General features: G+C 43.9%; 1 protein-coding gene across 3 annotated transcripts in view; it reads left to right on the top strand.

Annotated features, from left to right (window-relative positions):
• TNFSF13B (TNF superfamily member 13b) overlaps positions 1-6124 on the top strand; it is a 32757-nt gene extending 26633 nt beyond the window's left edge. Inside the window, exon 5 of one of the 3 annotated variants that reach the window (XM_025262589.3) lies at positions 2954-6124. In XM_025262589.3, coding sequence (XP_025118374.1) covers positions 2954-3055 — 102 coding nt within the window. In that variant the 3' untranslated portion in view covers positions 3056-6124. The remainder of the gene's footprint in view (positions 1-2953) is intronic. The other 2 variants (XM_006056228.4, XM_006056227.4) reach the window with 2 other exon arrangements.
• Positions 6125-20473: the final 14349 nt, after the last annotated feature.

Below are 20473 nucleotides of genomic sequence, written 5' to 3'. Positions count from 1 at the left end.
GAAATGCCCTTTGGCCAGTTTTGAATGTCAGATCCAGGGGCACCGTTTCTCTTCTGGGGTCAGTGGACACCAGATGGATATGGTTGGGATGCTAAAGGGTAGGACTGAGCCTGCCTTTCAACTCAGGGCCAGAGGACTGGAGAGGAAAGGGGACATGCAGGCTGTCTTCATTTCAGGTCTGTTTGGGCTGTGACTGCCTTCAGTTATTGTTGTTCAGCCGCTAAGTCGTGTCTAACTCTTTGGAACCCGGGGACTGCAGCATGCCAGGCTCCCCTGTCCTTTGCTAATCTCCCAGAGTTTGCTCAAATTCATGTCCATTGAGTCAGTGATGCCATCCAACCATCTCAGCCAAATGAATTGCCATCAAAGCCTTCCTTTTATTTGGGGGTAATTTCAAACTAATCAAGGCCAGTACTTGAAAAAAAAGTTGCTTTAAACACATTTATTTCTCTCTGGTGGTTTTGACAACTCCATTCAGGACCCCAAGGAATGTTTTCCTTTCCAGACAGCATGAATGACAGTTTGGAACAGGGAGTGGGGGTTGGCTATGTGCTCTGAAGCTATATATTCCAAAGGCACTTACTGACAAATGCACCAGGAATCAAGACAGAAAGATAATAATGCAGATGCTTGTCATCCTGGACCAATAGCCATAAAGAGCTTTGACGGGGTGTTGAGGAAGTTTGCTTAGATTTGAATTCCCTAATTTTCATAGAGAACTGTTATCCTGCAGCCTGTGGTAACCAGTATTTCTTGTTGCAAAATACCTATAAATGGTGAGGTCACTTCAGCCTGTTGTTTACTTACATTAATTAGCACTTGGAGCTTTACAACACACTCCTTTATAAATTTTTCTGATCATCAGCTCCTCAAGGTTACTTCCTAGCCTGACTTTTTAAGAATAAATAACTTGACCTTAAAGATATTTCTCAGTGCTGATAGCTTAGCATCATTTACAAAAAGTGTTCTCTAGGAAATTTCAGGTTTGCCATTTTTATCTGTTCTAGAGAAAATTTGTTTTACAATCATTAAAAGCTACACATTGGTGTATAAAGTGTTTCCATAATAATCTGAAAAAAATTAAAGTGGTCCATTTGAAGAGTCCAGTATCACACCAAGGAACCTCTCTTGTACATGAAACTGATTCTTATTCATTATGTCATTAACAAATGAGCGATTGCTACCATCTGGAAGAACTGAAATAGCCAGTAACTCAGTGTTGAATTTTTAAGTAGGACCTACTTTGAAAAGTAGTAGTTAGTTTACGGAGAAGGCAATGGCACCCCACTCCAGTACTTTTGCCTGGAAAATCCCATGGATGGAGGGGCCTGGTAGGCTGCAGTCCATGGGGTCGCTGAGCGTCAGACACGACTGAGTGACTTCACTTTCACTTTTCACTTTCATTCATTGGAGAAGGAAATGGCACCCCACTCCAGTGTTCTTGCCTGGAGAATCCCAGGGACGGCGGAGCCTGGTGGGCTGCCGTCTATGGGGTCGCACAGAGTCGGACACGACAAGCAACTTAGCAGCAGCAGCAGTTAGTTTACACCGACTTTGAGAATTACTGTTACCTAATGATGTGTGAACCACAGCCTTTGTCAAATTATTAGATTATCTTGAATATCTGTGATAATTACTAATTATTCAACAAATCACTTCAATCTTTTTTTTTACTACTTAATGTAATCATCAAATGCCATGGGAATCCGGAAAGAATGCACATCACCCTTAATAATATCTAAGTTCTTTTGTTACTGTCTGTCTTGGTCTGTTATCAAAAAACAATGACTCCTTGGGCATTCTGATCACTGCCCCAACATGTCTGCGAAGGTGTCTGGTATACCTGAAATGTTCAGGGAATAAACACTCACTGGCTATAGTTGGAGGAAACCCAGGTGTTTGGGGCTTGACAGAGGAATTGAGGTTAAGGTAGATGTGTTTCTGTAAATATATTTCCATGGCTTGCTCATGAAACAATGCACCTGCTTTTAAAATTATTAGTTGTGAGTATTGACAATTTAGTTGTGTCAATGTGTTATTTGTTTGTTCCTTGGTTTTCTTCTCTGCCCCCGCTCCTCTTTATTTTTTTTCTTCATATTTTTCTTTCAAAATGGGGTCAGGAATGACCTGATACCCTGAGTGTAGTTCCTGAGTTGCATTTTGTATTCCTGAATCACAGGCTACCTTATTGTAAATTAGGCACATGCAGATTAATCAGTTCTGAGAAGCTAATTAGCTTCTTACTTTTGATTAAAAAGACAGGTTATGGTCATTTAAGGAAACACAAAATATAAAGGACTATAAAAAGCACTCCAAATGACTCCAAATTCCACAGTCTGGACTCTACAGAAAGACTCTGTTAGCAGATGTGTTTTGTTAATAAGTAGTGTTTTGCTTTTTACTTTCTAATAATTCACACATTATATGCCCATTTGAAAGTGTATTTAGGGCTATGCAGTGTGTGTGTGCATTTTTGTATTTTTATTTAACATTATTTTTTAAAGTTTCCCATGTCAAGTGAGGCAGAGCCACTTTTAACTTTATAAGATTCCATCTAGGGATGTGCTATGATTTACTAAACTTTTTTTCTTATAGTTAGACTTTTGGTTATTTGGATTCTCTGTTTTATCACCAGTAGGTGATATTGGGCCGGCATAAAGTTCCCTTGGGTTTCTCCATAACATCTTGCAGAAAAACCCAAGTGACCATGCTGGCCAACCCCACACATTCGTTTTCTGTTATAACTCCTTCTGCTCATTTCTCTTACTATTTTTTTAATTGTTAGGCAAATAGAATAATAACTGGTCTAGAAACCCACTGGTGTAATGTGAAAAATGAATGCCTATGTGAATTTTTTTTCCCCCAAAACCAAGTCGTCTTCTTGAATGTTCTGCCCTCTCCTCTTCTTTACCTGCACAACGGCTTCAAGTTGTCACCAATCATTCCTTTCCAGGCATCGCGAAGCTGGAGGAAGGAGATGAACTCCAACTGGCAATACCCCGGGAAGATGCTAAGATATCCCGAGATGGAGATGGCACGTTTTTCGGAGCCCTGAAGCTTCTGTGACCTGCTCACACCTTGTGTGTGGCTCTTTTCTTCCCTTCTCTGTGCCTCTAAAAGAGAAAGCACTTAACTGGAAATACCAAAAGGGAAAAACAAAATAATTACCATAGCCTTTTCTGGGAGCTATTTGTTTTGGTTTGCTGCAACTCAACCAAAACAGGAAATTTAACAGACAACCACAGCCAAAGGGTGTCATGTGAATTACGAGAACTAGAGCCTATTTACGGAAAAATAGAATTAGAAAGACTTACACTATAATGCCACGTTGGACAACTTAGTGCTTACCGCCTTGGAAGAAGCACAGGATTCAAGGGGGCGGTAATCGTTTCTTCCAGAATGATATTCCACTGTTTACTGTGCAACAGAGCCTGTGACATTTGGGGGGAAATCTCAGGATTTATCCTCTATTTTTATGTTAAATACCCTGTCTTTTTCTTCTATTAATACTGAGGAAATGGAGGGGAAAAAAAAGGTAGAGAAATCTTGCATTCTATACATGAAAAAGTAACTAAAAGTTTAAATTTAAATATTGTATTAGATAATCGGACTCAAAATAGGATACTGTTACTATTTAAGTCATTTAGGTTTATTTCGAGTTTGCAGTTTTAGCTCTAATATTATGTATTACCCGCTGAAACACTCTGTGACATATTTCACAGAAGGGAAATCATTCTCTCGTGTGTCTACACTTCAGAGTATTTTTTACAGCTAATTTCAGTTACTTCGGAAACTTTTAATATAATTTCAACTCATGCATATAAATGTTCATTGCAAAAAGTAACCATCATTGTTTTTACATAAAAATAAAATCTGCCATAGAAGTTAATAAACACATTTGTAATGATGTAATATCATTTCCCTTTATTTCCTATTCTTCTGTTTTAAACTGCTGCTATTGTAGTTCACATATCCCAGCCTTTAAAAAATACTCACGTTAATAGCTTTTCAGAAGTTGAGGACTGATTAAAGTTCCGGGCATCCTGAGCAGGGTGTATGCCATGCGCTTGTTCTAAAGGTTGTTGTTGTTGTTATTGTTCGGTCACTGAGTTGTGTCTGACTCTTTGCGACCCCATTATCACGTGCCAGAAGACAATGTCCTGATTTTCATTTTATAAAGAACCATTTTTGAGAATATCATACTACTTATCTTTTATAATATCACTTGTTTCACTTTTTAAAATGTCATCAGTTTACACCGTTTACTTCATCGTTTAAACAGATGGAAAAACAGACCCTCGTCTGCACGAGTGTTCCCCAGTCTACATTACAATATTTTTAAAGGTATTTTTTCAAAACAAATGTTTGTATTTTGTGTCTAAAATTAACCTTTGTTCAACACTCTGATTCCTATAGTTTCAGCTTTTGGGTTAAAATAAAACATGTTCTGAATTTATTTGTTTTACAATATGATAATGAAAAAAGTGATAGGCGGGGTAGAAGCTTCGACACTAGAAGGAAGTCAGAGGTGTTCTCAGTGTTGCTGCGCACGTCAGAGCCTTTGCCTCGTTTTTGAATTGTTCGTCTTACACCATCCATCTTTTGGTTTCTCTCTGTAACACTGAACGTTGTCATAAAAATTAGGTACACAAAGTGAATGATATTCAATATCCTGTGGTAAACCATAATGGAAAAGAGTATGGAAAAAAATGTATATATGTGTACAATTGAGTCCCTCTGCTGTATAGAAATTAACACACTGTTGTAAATCAATTATACTTCAATTAAAAAAGACTAAAATGATAAAATTAGGTGCGTAAATGATAAAACATTATAAATTAGTGTGTGTATGTGTCTTAGTTTGTGATGTAAAGTATCTGAAGTCATAAATATGTCTTTTTATTTCAAAAAGAATTTGTTTACTTCAATACTATATATGTGAAGTTATACATCAAATATTTCTTAGGACTTGGGTTAAATAAGGGTTTCCTAGGTGAAGCTAATGGTAAAGGACCCTCTTGCTGATGCAGGAAATGTAAGAAACACAGGTTTGATCCCTGGGTGGGGAAGATCCCCTGGAGGAGGGCATGGCAACCCACTCCAGTATTCTTGCCTGGAGAATCCCATGGGCAGAGGAGCCTGGCAGGCCACAGTCCATAGGGTTGTAGAGCTGGACACAACTGAAGCGACTTAACTGAAGCACGCACAGGTTAGCTACAGATAATACTATAATGATAGGCTTGGGCTGTAAGCTTTTGTAATCTACAGCTTGCAGCATTTTGCTTTTTAAATGACTTAGCATATTTTGTCAGCAGATGTGGAATTCAGCCACATAAAATAGTTTTCAATGTTACTTCACTTTCCACTCAACCCAGCATTAAAATGTGACTCTTATCTTCCTTGTAAGTGAAATTGTGAGGAAAATCAGACATTGGTTGAATTAAAGCTTATGTAGCCATCAGGAAGTAGAATTAAATCAGAAAGAGAAGACAAATACCATAGGACATTACTCCTATGTGGAATCTTAAATATGACACGAATGAGCTGATCTACGAAACATGAACAGAATCAGGGAGACAGAGAATAGACTTTTGGTTGCCAAGGGGGAGGGTGATGGGAGAGCGATGGGGTGGAATCTGGGATTAGCAGACGCAAACTAGGATATACAGGATGAATGAACCATGGGGTCCTACCATACAGCACAGGGAACTATATTCAGTATCCTGTGATAAACCATCATGGAAGAGTATGAAAAAGAAGGTATAGATGTATAACTGAGTCACTTTGCTGTACAGCGGAAATTAACACAACATGTGTAAATCAACTGTACTTCAATAAAAATAAATTCAAAAAAAGGTCAGGTTGATACAGAGGTCTGTGTGGGAAATTCACTGCAACAGTCAGTGCTCCTACCCAGGTTCACCCTTCTCTCTTTTTCCTGCAATTAATTTTAGCAGAAAAAGATGTTATCTTGGGATTTCCTACCAAGAAAATTTCTAAGACTTAAGTATATGGGCCCAGGCCAGATACTCTTCTGTCTTAAATCCAAAATCAAGACTTGTGATGCTAAATAACCACCCAGCTGTTGTTCAGTCACTAAGTCATGTCCGACTCGTTGTGACCCTGTGGACAGCAGCACGCCAGGCTTCCCTGTCCTTCCCTCTCTCCTGGAGTTTGCTCAAACTCATGTCCATAAGTTGGTGATGCGATCTAACCATCTCATCCTCTGTCATCCCCTTCTCCTCCTGCCTTCAATCTTTCCCAGAATCAGGGAAAGACCTTTTCCAATGAGTTGGCTCTTTGTATCAGGTGACCAAAGTATTGGAGCTTCAGCTTCAGCATCAGACCTTCCAATGAATATTCAGGACTGATCTCCTTTAGGATGGACTAGTTGGATCTCCTTGCAGTCCAAGGGACTCTCAAGAGTCTTCTCCAACACCACAGTTCAAAAGCATCAGTTCTTCAGCGCTCAGCCTTCTTTATGGTCCAACTCTCACATCCATACATGACTACTGGAAAAACCATAGCCTTGACTAGACAGACCTTTGTTGGCAAAGTGATGTCTCTGCTTTTAAATACACTATCTAGGTTTGTCATAGCTTTTCTTCCAAGGAGCAAGCATCTTTTAAAGTTTGCATTCATGAATGCAGCATTTATGGCTGCATTCACCGTCCACAATGATTTTGGAGCCCAAGGAAAGTGGGCCCTGAATGGCTGAGCAGAACATCCCAAGGAAGTCATGGTGCAGCCCTCACTGACACCTGGAGGAGTCCCTCCATCCTCCAGGTTCTGCAGAGAAGGTCCTCCCAGGGTGCTTTGTTAGGGGCACAACAACCTGTCCAGAGAAGAACCTCAAGAATTCTGTTGCCCTTTGAATCCCGAACCAGGAGAGGAGACATTACTGCTCTAGAGACCTGCTCTAGGAAACTCTCCTGCTCTGGGAGACCACCAGAGAGCCTGGACATGTTTGGTTTGGCTGCCACGTTGCTTCCTCATTTTCAAGTTGTTTTCGAATATAAACTTCTAGACTCAAGACATGAAACAGGACATTTACACTTCTTTCAGAAATACAGCTGTTTTCTTTTGCAGCCTCGGAGAGGGATTATAATATACGTGCAATAATACTAAGAATCATAAGGGCACAGCCTGGTGATATGTTTTCACAAAGTGGACTCCCTCCTGACATCACCTCCCCAATCTCAGCACCCCAATCTCACCAGTACCCCGAAGTCTGTCACCTCCTCTCTGACCTTCAGAGATTTTCCGATTTCTGTCCTTGAGGTAGAGTTTTGCCATTTGGACTTCATAGAGATGGGACCTTACAGCATGTAAGCTTTTGAACATCTGTTCACTGCTTTGTGAAACCCTTCCACGCTGTTTCCTATAGAGACAGATCATTCTCCTTCTTGGCTGAGGAGAATTTCATTTTGCAATTATATAACAACATATTTGTCTGTTTACTATTGAAAGACTTTGGGCTATTTCCCGTTTGGGCCTGTCATGAGTTATGTTTCTGTGAATATTCTCTGAACTGTGAATAGTCTCTGAAAATATTTTGAGGACCCCTATGATCTGGTGGATTTACACATAAGACTGCAATTGTGTTTTGTTGTTGTTTTTATTTTTTAAGTTGGAGTATAATTGCTTTACAATGCTAGTTTCTGCTGTACAAAAACATGAATCAGCTACACACATGCATGTATCGCCTCCCTCTTTAGCCTTCTTTCCACCCGTCTAGGTCATCAACAAGCTGAGCTCCCTGTGCTATACAGCAGGTCCCCACAGCTCTCTGTTTTACATGCAGTACTGTATATATGTCATTGCAGGCAGATTCTTTACCTCCTCAGCCACAAGAGAAACCCAGAAGTGTTAGCCACTCAGTCCTGTTCAACTCTTTGCAATCCCATGGACTGGAGCTCGCCAGGGTCCCCTGTCCATGGAATACTCCAGGCAAGAACACTGGAGTGGGTAACCATTGTTTTCTCCAGCGGATCTTCCTGACCCAGGAATTAAGCCAGGGTCTCCTGCATTGCAGGTAGATTCTTTACTGTCTGAGCCACCAAAGAAGCCCAGAGTATATATGTCAGTGTTGTGGAAACACATTGTTATGATATAGACGGTGTGCCCTGCTTCAGTTAGTACTTCCAAAACATGTCCTGAATCATAAACAATTTCCAGAAAGTCACACAGAAATCAGGCTACCCGAGACCACAATTGCCAAGGCTAGTGTCTTTTTTCGGCCGACTTCAGCCAGGCCGATGCCCTCTGCTTTGTTGTAAACCCTGAGGCTCTCTTTGGCCCCGTGTTATCTCTCTGGCCTGTGCTAAGATTCTGTATAGAACTTACTCCAGATTACCCATGGGCTCATTCACGTTTCTAAATTGATTTGTAAATGAGTGAGACTCTGACTCACTTTCACAGGTCCATCAGAGTTAGAGGGGGTCCAAGGTCTCCCGGCTCCTATGAGATCACCTTCTCCTTTCTGGGTTCCCTTCTGTGGGGAAGGGTGGGCTCCACAGGCTGGCCTGGGGCCACGGGCGACCCCAAGCACAGGGACGGCCCTGCTCCGCCGTGCCCACGCCACCAGGAGGAGGAGGGCATTGTCTTTGAAGCGCTGTCTGAGGCTGTCTCCGGCTTCCTCCTGACCTTCCTCACTGCCCCGTTGACTGAGTCTTTTGCACAACAAGTGGAAGGGCCCCTGTGTCTCCCAAGCTCACCTGACAGCAATGTGGGAAGTGCCAAGTGAGGGACAGTCAACACACTAGACATTTCTGTACAGGAGGGAAAAACGTGGAAAAAAGGACAGAGAGGAAGAGGAAGCAGTGGAGGGAGGCAGGGGGAAGAAAGAAACCTTTTCAGTGTTTAAGGAGGTGAAACATACCCCAGAGAGGGCAGCTTGTCTTTCTTAGGACTTCCTTTGCGGCTCAGACAGTGAGAATCTGCTGATAAAGCAGGAAACCCGGGTTCGATCCCTGGGTCGGGAAGATGCCCTGGAGAAGGAAATGGCAACCCACTCCAGTACTCTTGCCCAGAGAATCCCATTGACAGAGGAGCCTGGCGGGCTGCAGTCCATGGGGTCACAAAGAGTCGGACGTGACTGAGCGACTGAACTGAATTGAACACTTTATCGCAGTTTTATTGATCTTTCCAGGCCTGTTCTTTTCCTTCCTGGATCCCAGCCAGGGCACCTCACTGCATGCGGTTGCCATGTCTCTTTCGCCTCCTCTGGGCTGTGCCCGTATCTCGGACTGCCCTTGTTTTCCTGGTCCTAGCGTTCTGAGGAGGTCTAGGCAGGTGTTCTGTCGGATGACCCTCAGTTTGGATTTGTCTGATGCTTGTCTCATGATTCGGATGCAGTTATGATTTTGGGGGAGGAACCCCGAAGTGAAGCAGCCTTCTCATCACGTCAGATCAGAGACACGTAGTCACCTGGCCAGGTAGTAATCACCAAACTCTCGAGGAACTAGTTTGAAATTCATGTTTCCTATTACTTTGGAAACACAGCCTTACCTTTGCATCGTAGAAATGTCATACCCGTGCACAACCACCAGAGGGAACGCTAGAACAACTAATTGTTGTTCAGCAGCTCAGTCGTGTCTGACTCTGGGACCCCATGGAGTGCAGCACGCCAGGCTTTCCTGTCCTTCACCATCTCCTGGAGCTTGCTCAAACTCATGTCCGTTGAGTCGGTGATGCCATCCAACCATCTCGTCCTCTGTCATCCTCTTCTGCTCCTGCCTTCAATTTTTCCCAGCATCAGGGTCTTTTCCAATGAGTCAGCTCTTTGCATCAGGTGGCCAAAGTATTAGAGCTTCAGCATCAGTCCTTCCAGTGAATATCCAGGCTTGATTTCCTTTAGGAATAACTGGTTGGATCTCCTTCCAGTGGAAGGGACTCTCAAGAGTCTTCTCCAACACCGCAGTTCAAAATCAATTCTTTGGTGCTCAACCTTCTTTACTGCCCAGCTCTCACATCCATACATGACTACTAACTAAACCATAGCTTTGACTATACAGACCTTTTCTGGCCAAGTGATGCCTCTACTTTTAACATGCTGTCTAGGTTTGTGATAGCTTTATTTCTAAGGAGAAAACACCTTTTAATTTCATGGCTGGAGTCCCCATTCACAAGGATTTTGGAGCCCAGGAAAATAAAGTCTATCAGATATGTCACTGCTTTCGCTCTTACGCCTTTTTTTTTTTTTGCCATGAAGTCACGGCATGGATGCCATGATCTTAGTAGAGAAATACTAAGAATGATAAAATCAAGAACTGGACAAGCTTTAAAAGACCAACCAAACCCTTTTAATGATTTCTTAAACCATGTTCAACTCCTAACTAAAGCTTGCAACATATTTCTAAAGCTTTCAAATCTGTTCCCCTGTGATGCAAATTGATTCCTGTGTGGTTGTACTAATTGTAAACCCAGAAAATTTTGGACTACCCTATAGTCCACGGAAGCTGGGGGCAGAAAGATGGCAGGGAGGGACTGGAGACAGAAGGGTTGGAAGACAGTCTCCTCCCTAAACTGGCCCAGGTTTCGCAGAAATCTCTTCCTATCTCTGACTTTTTAACCAGGAAATGGTTACATCTGTTTAATTTTAAAAATCATTATATTAATGTTATATAATGATTTATGTATATATATGTAACTGCACAAAGCTGATTCATACACATTATTTATTTATTTATTTATTTTTTGCCACGGCATGCAGAATCTTGATTTTTGTTTGTTTCTTTGTTTTTGTTTTGGCCGTGCCTCAAGGTATGTGGGCTCTTAGTTTCCTGAGCAGTGATGGAACCCGCAACCCCTGCAGTGGACGTGGGGGGGTTCTAACCACTGGACCACCAGGAAGCCCTCCCTCCTTGTGGTTTTAACTCGAAGTTCCCTCCTGTCATGGGATGGTGAGCATCTTTTCAGACTTATTTGCCATCTGTAGATCTTCTTTGCTGAGTGTGTGTTCAGATCTTTTTTTCTTTTGCCCATTTTTCAACATATTTTCCTTATTGTTGAGTTTTAAGAGTTCTTTGTCTATTTTTTATATAGCTCCTTTATCCGATGTGTGTTTTGTAAAGATTTCCTTCCAGTTTGTGATTTTTTCATTTTGTTCCCTTACATCTAATTTTTGCAACCACCCTGTGATTGGAGGTGTTAGTATTAACTCTGTCTTGTAGATGAGGAACTGGGGCCATGTCTCACGCAAGGTCTCAGAAGCCAGAGCACCCGCTTCTGGACTGGGGCCCCTGGAGGCGCTGGGTCTGCAGAGCCAACCACGTCTTCACTTTCATGTTCGTCGGTATGAGCTGTGCACCATGCACCCTCTGTGCTCCGCTGAGACCCTCCTGTTGGTCTATTTTCCATTCATGTTACCCTAGAAACCGGCGCCTGCTTGGAAATGCAGTGAGCTAGCCAGAGTCAATGTTTAAGAATAGACTTTTAAATACCGTAAAATCAAACCCTGCTTCCAAAAAGTTACATGCAAATCAACAGCAGGGTTGTTGTTTTTTTTTTTTTTTTCATAGTCAGAGAACAATAGCGTGGTTTCTTGAAAGAGCAGGGAAAACCCACAATAACTTAACCCAGGGGATTTCATTTTGTCCTCAGCAGAAGTGAAAATGAAGTGTCAGGAGTCAGGCCACGGGGTCAGTTCTCCTTACTTTTAATCACTTTGGCCTGGAGATTTCCCAGGCCGAGGGCTAGAATATTGGTTTCATCCAAACAGATACCCAGGAGAAAAGGTGGGTGACCAACACTGCGTGTGTACTATCACCTCTGCCAACTTTTCTTTTTTTTTTTTAAAGTTATGACTTGGTTTTTAAATTTCTTAATTGGAGAATAATTGCTTGGTGTCTGCCCGACAGCAGTGGGCATCGGTCATAACTGTCTCCCTCCCTCTTGAGCTCCCTCCCTGCTCCCATTCTACCCGGGTCCTCGCTGAGCGGGAGCTGGCCTCCCTGGCCCGCAGCAGCTGCCCTCCAGCTGCCTGTTGTCCACGTGGAGGTGTCCATGGTCAGTGCTGCTCTGTCCATTTGTCCACCCTCTCCTTCCCGGCTGGGTCACACGCCCGTTCTCTGCATCTGGGTCTCTATCCCTGCCCTGAGATAGGGTCATTAGGACCATTTTTCTACATTCTGTATCTGTGCGTTAACTTGCAATGTTTGTTTTTCTCTTTCTGACTTCACTCTGTATAACAGGCAATTTTTATTAAAGGGGGAGACTTGGGACGTGAGGGGAGGCAGTGGGGGTTGCTGAGTAATACCTTCAGCATCTGACAGGCCTTCTTTAAGGAGTGGCTTGTCTTTCTGTCCTGCGCATCGCCAGAGAGCCACAGGGGGCTCCAAAGGAGCTTAAGTACTTTTCTCTTTTTCAACAAGGAAATGTTTTCTGGGCAGTACGGCCACCCTGATGTGGAATCTGCTACTTCATTTTAGTCTAAGTGTCCTGTGTCAGAGACATTACTTTGCCAACAAAGGTCCATCTAATCAAAACTATGGTTTTTCCAGTAGTTATGTAAGGATGTGAGAGTTGGACTACAAAGAAAGCTGAGCATAGAAGAATTGATGCTTTTGAACTGTGGTGTTGGAGAAGACTCTTGAGCATCCCTTGGACTGTAAGGAGATCTACCCAGTCAATCCTAAAGGAGACCAGTCCTGAATATTCATCAAAAGGACTGATGTTGAAGCTGAAACTCCAATACTCTGGCCACCTGATGTGAAGAACTGACTCATTGCAAAAGACCCTGATGCTGGGAAAGATTGAAGGCGGGAGGAGAAGAGGATGACAGTGGATGAGATAGTTGGATGGCATCACCAACTCGATGGACATGAGTTTGAGAAGCTCTGGGAGATGATGATGGACAGGGAGGCCTGGAGTGCAGCAGTCCATGGGGTCGCAAAGAGTCAGACATGACTGAGCGACTGAACTGAATTTGTGCTATCAGCCTTTCCACGCTCACAGGTCGTGGAGCTGGAACTATCCACTTTCTCAGCATCATCGCTGGCCGGGAGGAGAAACGGGGAGGGGCCCCAGGAGGGCCTGCCGAACCTCCCCAAGGGGCCGGGGGCCTGGAGGAGGCGGGGGAGACCCGCGCCTGGAGCAGGGGATGCTCGTGCGCGTGGTTAGAAGTCACTTTACAGGGAGCGGAGTCATGGAAGGGGCTTGGGGAACGCAGTACAAAGCGTTTCAATTCAAGGCATTTGATGACGAAAGAGAGGAGTTTCTCAGCCATCGGATGATGGGAAGGGAGTAAGCGCAGGAACTGGACGAGGCATCCTGGGTCGCGCGCAGGCGCCAAGCCTGGATCTGGGGAAGAGCTGGTGGAGGATACAGGAGAGGAGGTCCTGAAGCATCCCGGCGCGAGAGGCCTGGGACCCGGCGGGAAAGCGGGGAGGTCGGTCTAGGTACCGCGGCACCAGAGGGATAATCCAGGCGCTGAGGACGCGCCGGTCAGTCTAGAGAAGGAAAAGGAACATGACGCCGTAGAGACCCTGTTTTCTTTGTGACTCAAGAGCTGAACTTCCCGACTCCGCGAATGGCTGCGGGTTCCAGGCCGAGGGCCCATACCATCCGCGGCCGCCCCTCGCAGCCCCTCTGCAGGCATCTCCGCTGGGCTGTGGGAAACGCCCCCCGCCCTCCGTGGGAAACGCCCCCGCCCTCCACGCGGGATTGGGCCCCTGGTCCCCCTCTTGTTCCCCCTTCTCTCCTCCCATCTCCCTGCAGCCGCGAGGGTGAGGGAGACCTTTCGGACTCCTTTGCTTTTCCCCACTCATCTTCTCCCATCCAGTCCGTGTGAACATCCAAAGTCCCAGTGGCCTTCTTTGCTAAAGGACTTGGTGGTCCTAGTTTCAAGCAGCTTATTGAGGCCGCAGTCAGATCGCCTTTCATAAGTGGTTTAATACACTTTTTTCCACACTGTCCACACCGATGCAGACACGGTGGGATGGCCCACACCGCCCGGCCCCTCAAACTTCCCATCTCTTCCTTCTGCGAGCCACCCACACCAGCTCACAGCCTCGGTGACAAACTTTATCTTTAAACTAAATACCTGCCAGTCTCTTTGAAGTTCCTGCGGTGACGCTCCATTCAAGCTGAAATGACCATAATCTTTAAGTGGTTGCTGAACCAAACTGCTTGCATTCATGGCCGGGTGTGCAGCTTCGTCCTGCTTTCTTCTCATTTCTAATTAGCTTGTGAATTTAATAAAAAAATTAGGTTTCGCAGACCCTGAGCCTAGAGGCAGCCTCATTGATGTTCAGTTACCTTTGTTTGAACTGGATCAGCCATGCGTCACTAGGAGTAAAGGGGTTTATCTGTATTGTGAATCGTATTAATAGCATATTTTAAAATAAGACAATTTTTGTGATTTTATTATCCATATCTAGAAATATCATAGTCTTAATGACTGTGTTATTCATCTTTATCTTGGAGTTCCAGTCCATCAATTTGCTTTTAAATTAATGCACCAGACCAAAACAGTGTTTCAATACAGGGCATATTTGATATTTCAAAGACCACACATATTTTGCTCTTTAACTAAGAAACGTCTTCTGTAAATCTTCACCCACACACATTTCTCTGAACGTACAAGCTTTGAATTAATAATTTGGAGCAGTGTACATGTCTCTAGAGTGGCAGTTGGGGGTGGAATCACTTCTATTTTGCTTTGATTAATTAAAAATTGAATACCAGTGTGTGTTTGTCTAGGAATTTACTTTCTTTACCGTGAAGCCTTTGTAACTCTCTCCATTTGGGAGTTGCTTAAGCCTTTGCTGATATGACACAGAACTTCATTTTTACCTATTTGATGTATCTTACTATTACCTACCTATTACACGGGTGGCTCAGTGGTAGAGAATCTGCCTGCAATGCAGGAGATGCGGGTTCAATCCCTGGCTCTGGAAGATCCCCTGGAGAAGGAAGTGGCAACACACTCCAGTATTCTTGCCTGGGAAATGCTGTGGGCAGAGGAGCTTGGCGGACTACAGTTAGGGCATAGCAAGGAGTTGGATATGTCTTAGTGACTGGGCTTGCTAGATTACCCAGAAATTACCTAAAATTACCTGGAAAAGCAATGTAATGTTGTGGCAGAAGCATGGGGTCCTGGCGTCCAGTGAACTGACTTGAATTCCAACTGTGTTAATTTTAGATACATGTTCCTGAGTAAGTCCTTCATTTTTCTGAGTCTCTGTTTTTTATCTGTAAAACAGGGATAGGAATCTGTACAGAGTGGATGTGAGAACCAGAGATAAGTTTATAAAACTTACAAACTCACTTAGCAGCTCAGTTTCTGCCTGGGTCAGGTGTGGCCATGAGCTCTAGTCCAGTGTGCCTTTGGTACCAGGATGATGCTGATCGGGGCTAAGGCTGGCTCTATCTTACCCACTTTTCTACCCCCGTCACTTAGCTCACCGTTTTGTTCACAAAAGGTATCAGTTTATGTTTCTTAACTGAGGAAATCAATTCTTAGAGGAAGATATTCACAATAGCCAGGGCATGAAAACAACGTCAATGCCCATCAGCTGATGAGTGGATAAAGACAGCGTGCTATTTATCTACAATGGAATATTACTCAGCCAGACAAAAGAATGAAACGATGCCATTTGGAGCAACTTGGTCGGACTTGGAGATTATCAAACTAACTGAAGTAAGTCAGAAAGAGAAAGACAAGCGTCATATGATAACCACCTATGTGTAGAATCTAAACTAGGCCACAAATGAACGCATCAATGAAGCGGAAACAACTCACAGGCATGGAGGACAGAACAGACCTGTGGGTGCCGAGCGGTGGGGGAGTTTGGGGCCACTTGGACAGCAGCCTCCCAGAGGAAGATGCTCCTCAGGACCTGACCGGCTAGCACTGAAGATACAGGATGGCAGAGGCACTGCTGCTGCTGCAGGAAAAGCAAGGACAGAAAAGAAAGCGAAAGCGTTAGTCTCTCAGTCGTGTCTGCCTCTTTGCGGCCCCATGGACCATAGCCCGCCGGGCTCCTCTGTCCAGGGGATTCTCCAGGCAAGAAGACTGGAGTGGGTTGCCATTTCCTTCTCCAGGAGACCTTCCCGACCCAGGGATTGAACCCTGGTCTCCTGCATTGCAGGCAGGTTCATTACTCTCTGAGCCACCAGGGAAGATAGCAGGTGTGGGGCAAATAAAAAAAAGAAAGAAGAGGCCTCCTGCTACCCGTTAGGGATCAGGGAAGAGCTGTGTCCCCTCCTTTTTCTTAGACCATGTTCTTTAGAAAGCTGGCAAGTTCTTTCCCCATCTCTTCGAAGTGTATGTAAATCTTTCTGAAAGCTAAACTTAGGTTTCTCAGCTCAGGAAAGTCTTTCTCAAGGACCTGGGAGCCATCTCCTTGAAGTGTAACTTCCAGGAAGGTTCCCTGCTGTAAGAGAGATAGGCATTTGTTTTTCCTTTGTATGAAGTCAATTAACAGACACGGATGGTCACCCCAATTACCAGGTACATGCAGGGTGAGTTACGTGGGACAGATGTTGCTGTCAAGTCCTGTTACTTGAGGATTACTCTACTGTTCATCCTGAGAACATGTAGCTAATGGGCTGCATCCACTTGGCGACAAAGGAGGGTGAGATCTCTTTCTGGTCCCGCAATCTCGTAGCAGACCTCCTGCTCTGTGCATCACGTTCTGGTTGAGTGTCTCTTCAACAATTAAACCATGTTCTTTCTCTACTGACTTTATGGAGAGGATTTCCAGGTTGGAAGAAGATTTTGTTTCAAACTATATTTTTTCACTAAATGGTGATGCTAGGGGAAAGTCTTCATGATTTCTTTGCAGTGTTTATTCCAGCACGATAATGATGTTGAGATGTGGGCCTCAGACATCTTCTCTTTGCTCATAGACATATGATGCGTTTCCCAGCAGGTGAGCATACTGTCACATAGGTGCCCCGTCCTGTAACTGCGACGTCTCTGATCAATCTCATTGCTTCTGCCTGAGCCCGAGGTCTCCCAGTCCATCCCTCTGTACCCACAGGTGGTTGGTTCAATATTGTTTATCCAAGTGTAAACTGGTCCCCAGGATAACTTAGTCAAATTATAATGTTAAGGATTAAAACCCAGTGTTCTTTGAATAGGGCTTCCCAGGTGGTGCTGGTAATAAAGAGCCTGCCTGCCAATGCAGGAGACATAAGAGACCTGGGTTTGATCCCTGGGTGGAGAAGATCCCCTGGAGAAAGGTATGGCAAACCACTCCAGTAACCTTGCCTGGAGAATCCCATGGACAGAGGAGCTGGTGGGCTACAGTCCATGGGGTCACAAAGAGTCGGACACGACTGAAGCGACTTAGCGTGCATTCACGTTCTTTGAATAGTGATATTTTTGGTACCTCACTGGAGCTTTGCACCCCTTTCCATCTTTGAATATTTTTATCAGATTTTCAGACCTTTATCAATCGCTTCGATTTCTATTTTTATAATTTTTCTAATTGATTTAGTTCTATCTGTAATAGACTGAAGTTGAAAAAGGAAGTCAAGAAATACCTGAAGTAACAGTCAAATTTGGCCTTGGAGTACAGAATGAAGCAGGGCAAAGGCTCATAGAGTTCTGCCAAGAGAACGCACTGGTCATAGCAAACACCCTCTTCCAACAACACAAGAGAAGACTCTACACATGGACATCACCAGATGGTCGACACTGAAATCAGATTGATTATATTCTTTGCAGCCAAAGATGGAGAAGCTCTATACAATCAGCAAAAACAAGACCTGGAGCTGACTGTGGCTTGGATCATGAACTCCTTATTGCCAAATTCAGACTGAAATTGAAGAAAGTGGAGAAAACCACTAGACTATTCAGGTATGACCTAAATCAAATCCCTAACAATTATACAGTGGAAGTGAGAAATAGATTTAAGGGATTAGATCTGATAGACAGAGTGCCTGATGAACTATGGATGGAGGTTCATGACATTGTACAGGAGACAGGAATCAAGACCATGCCCAAGAAAAATATATGCAAAAAAGCAAAATGGCTGTCTGAGGAGGCATTGCAAATAGCTGTGAAAAGAAGGGAAGTGAAAAGCAAGGGAGAAAAGGAAAGATATACCTATTTGAATGCAGAGTTCCAGAAAATAGCAAGGAGAGATAAGAAAGCCTTGCTCAGTGATCAATGCAAAGAAATAGAGGAAGACAACATAATGGGAAGGACTAGAGGTCTCTTCAAAAAAATTAGAGATACCAAGGGAACACTTCATGCAAAGATGGGCTCGATAAAGGACAGAAATGGTATGGACCTAACAGAAGCAGAAGATATTAAGAAGAGGTGGCAAGAATACACAGGAGAACTGTACAAAAAAGATCTTCACGACCCAGATACTCACAATGGTGTGATCACTCACCTAGAGCCAGACATCTGGAATGAGAAGTCAAGTTGGCATTAGGAAGCATCACTACGAACAAAGCTAGTGGAGGTGATGGAATTCCAGTTGAGCTATTTCAAATCCTGAAAGATGATGCTGTGAAAGTGCTGCACTCAATATGCCAGCAAATTTGGAAAACTCCGCAGTGGCCACAGGACTGGAAAAGGTCAGTTTGTATTCTAATCCCAAAGAAAGGCAATGCCAAAGAATGCTCAAACTACTGCACAATTGCACTCATCTCACACGCTAGTAAAGTAATGCTCAAAATTTTCCAAGCCAGGCTTCAGCAGTATGTGAACTGCGAACTTCCAGATGTTCAAGGTGGTTTTAGAAAAGGCAGAGGAACCAGAGATCAAATTGCCAACATCCACTTGATCATGGATAAAGCAAGAGAGTTCCAGAAAAACATCTATTTCTGCTTTATTGACTATGCCAAAGCCTTTGACTGTATGGATCACAACAAGCTATGGAAAATTCTGAAAGAGATGGGAATACCAGACCACCTGACCTGCCTCTTGAAAAACCTATATGCAGGTCAGGAAGCAACAGTTAGAACTGGACATGGAACAACAGACTTGTTCCAAATAGGAAAAGGAGTACGTCAAGGCTGTATATTGTCACCCTGTTTATTTAACTTATATGCAGAGTACATCATGAGAAACACTGGGCTGGAAGCACAAGCTGGAATCAAGATTGCCAGGAGAAATATCAATAACCTCAGATATGCAGATGATACCACCCTTATGGCAGAAAATGAATAAGAACTAAAGAGCCTCTTGATGAAAGTGAAAGAGGAGAGTGAAAAAGTTGGCTTAAAGCTCAGCATTCAGAAAACGAAGATCATAGCATCTGGTCCCATCACTTCATGGGAAATAGATGGGGAAACTGTGGAAACAGTGGCTGATTTTATTTTTCTGGGCTCCAAAATCACTACAGATGGTGACTGCAGCCATGAAATTAAAAGACACTTGCTCCTTGGAAGGAAAGTTATGACCAACCTAGACAGCATATTCAAAAGCAGAGACATTACTTTGCCAACAAAAATCCGTCTAGTCAAGGCTATGGTTTTTCCAGTAGTCATGTATGGATGTGAGAGTTGGACTATAAAGAAAGCTGAGCACTGAAGAATTGATGCTTTTGAACTGTGGTGATGGAGAAGACTCTTGAGAGTCCCTTAGACTGCAAGGAGATCCAACCAGTCCATCCTAAAGGAGATCAGTCCTGGGTGTTCATTGGAAGGACTGATGCTAAAGCTGAGACTCCAGTACTTTGGCCACCTCATGCAAAGAGTTGACTCATTGGAAGAGACCCTGATGCTGGGAGGGATTGGGGGCAGGAGGAGAAGGGGACGACAGAGGATGAGATGGCTGGATGGCATCACCAACTTGATGGACATAGGTTTGGGTGGACTCCACAAGTTGGTGATGGACAGGGAGGCCTGGCGTGCTGTGGTTCATGGGGTCGCAAAGAATAGGACATGACTGAGCGACTGAACTGAAGTTGAAAAATAAAAGCATTTGCCCTCTAAAGAACACCTCACAACCTTGGTGACCCAGAGGAAGTCACTAGAAAGGCTTCACGAGGGTCTGTGGGGGCACTGGACCTTTCTGCTCTAGCAAAACGTGTACTGCAGTGATAAAAGAACATAAACTGGGAATGTGAACTAAAATGTTGCCTGTCATGTCAGTAAACAAAGGATGCTGTGGACATCAAGCCATCGCATCACAGGTGCCTGGACGGTGAGCCTTAAGGGAACTCAGGACGGAGGAAAAACAGCTGCCCTTGTAGTGATCAGCCTGCAGTCACCCCAAAGGTGATCCCTCAGGGAATTTGGATGGGAAGTAACAGGTGACCAGCCCAAACAGCTAAGGTGCAAATGAATGACTTCAGTGAGCCCAGACGCTTGCATCTTCCCCTACATAGCAAAGCCCTAAATTCCTTTAGAAATCTCTTTTGATAAATATTTAATATTAACAGTAATCTTTTGATGTTCTGATTTCCTTGTCTTTTGTTGCAAAAAAAATCTCCTGTATGTCCTGGGTACCCACTGCCTGCCCCCTCTCCCCACCTTGCCTCTTTGGAACGGTTTCTCAGAGTTATCT

Source organism: Bubalus bubalis, chromosome 13 (assembly GCF_019923935.1).
Source record: "Bubalus bubalis isolate 160015118507 breed Murrah chromosome 13, NDDB_SH_1, whole genome shotgun sequence".
NCBI lineage: Eukaryota > Metazoa > Chordata > Mammalia > Artiodactyla > Bovidae > Bubalus > Bubalus bubalis.
Note: the sequence above shows the minus strand (reverse complement) of the source record. Positions and strands in the feature narration are given on the sequence as shown.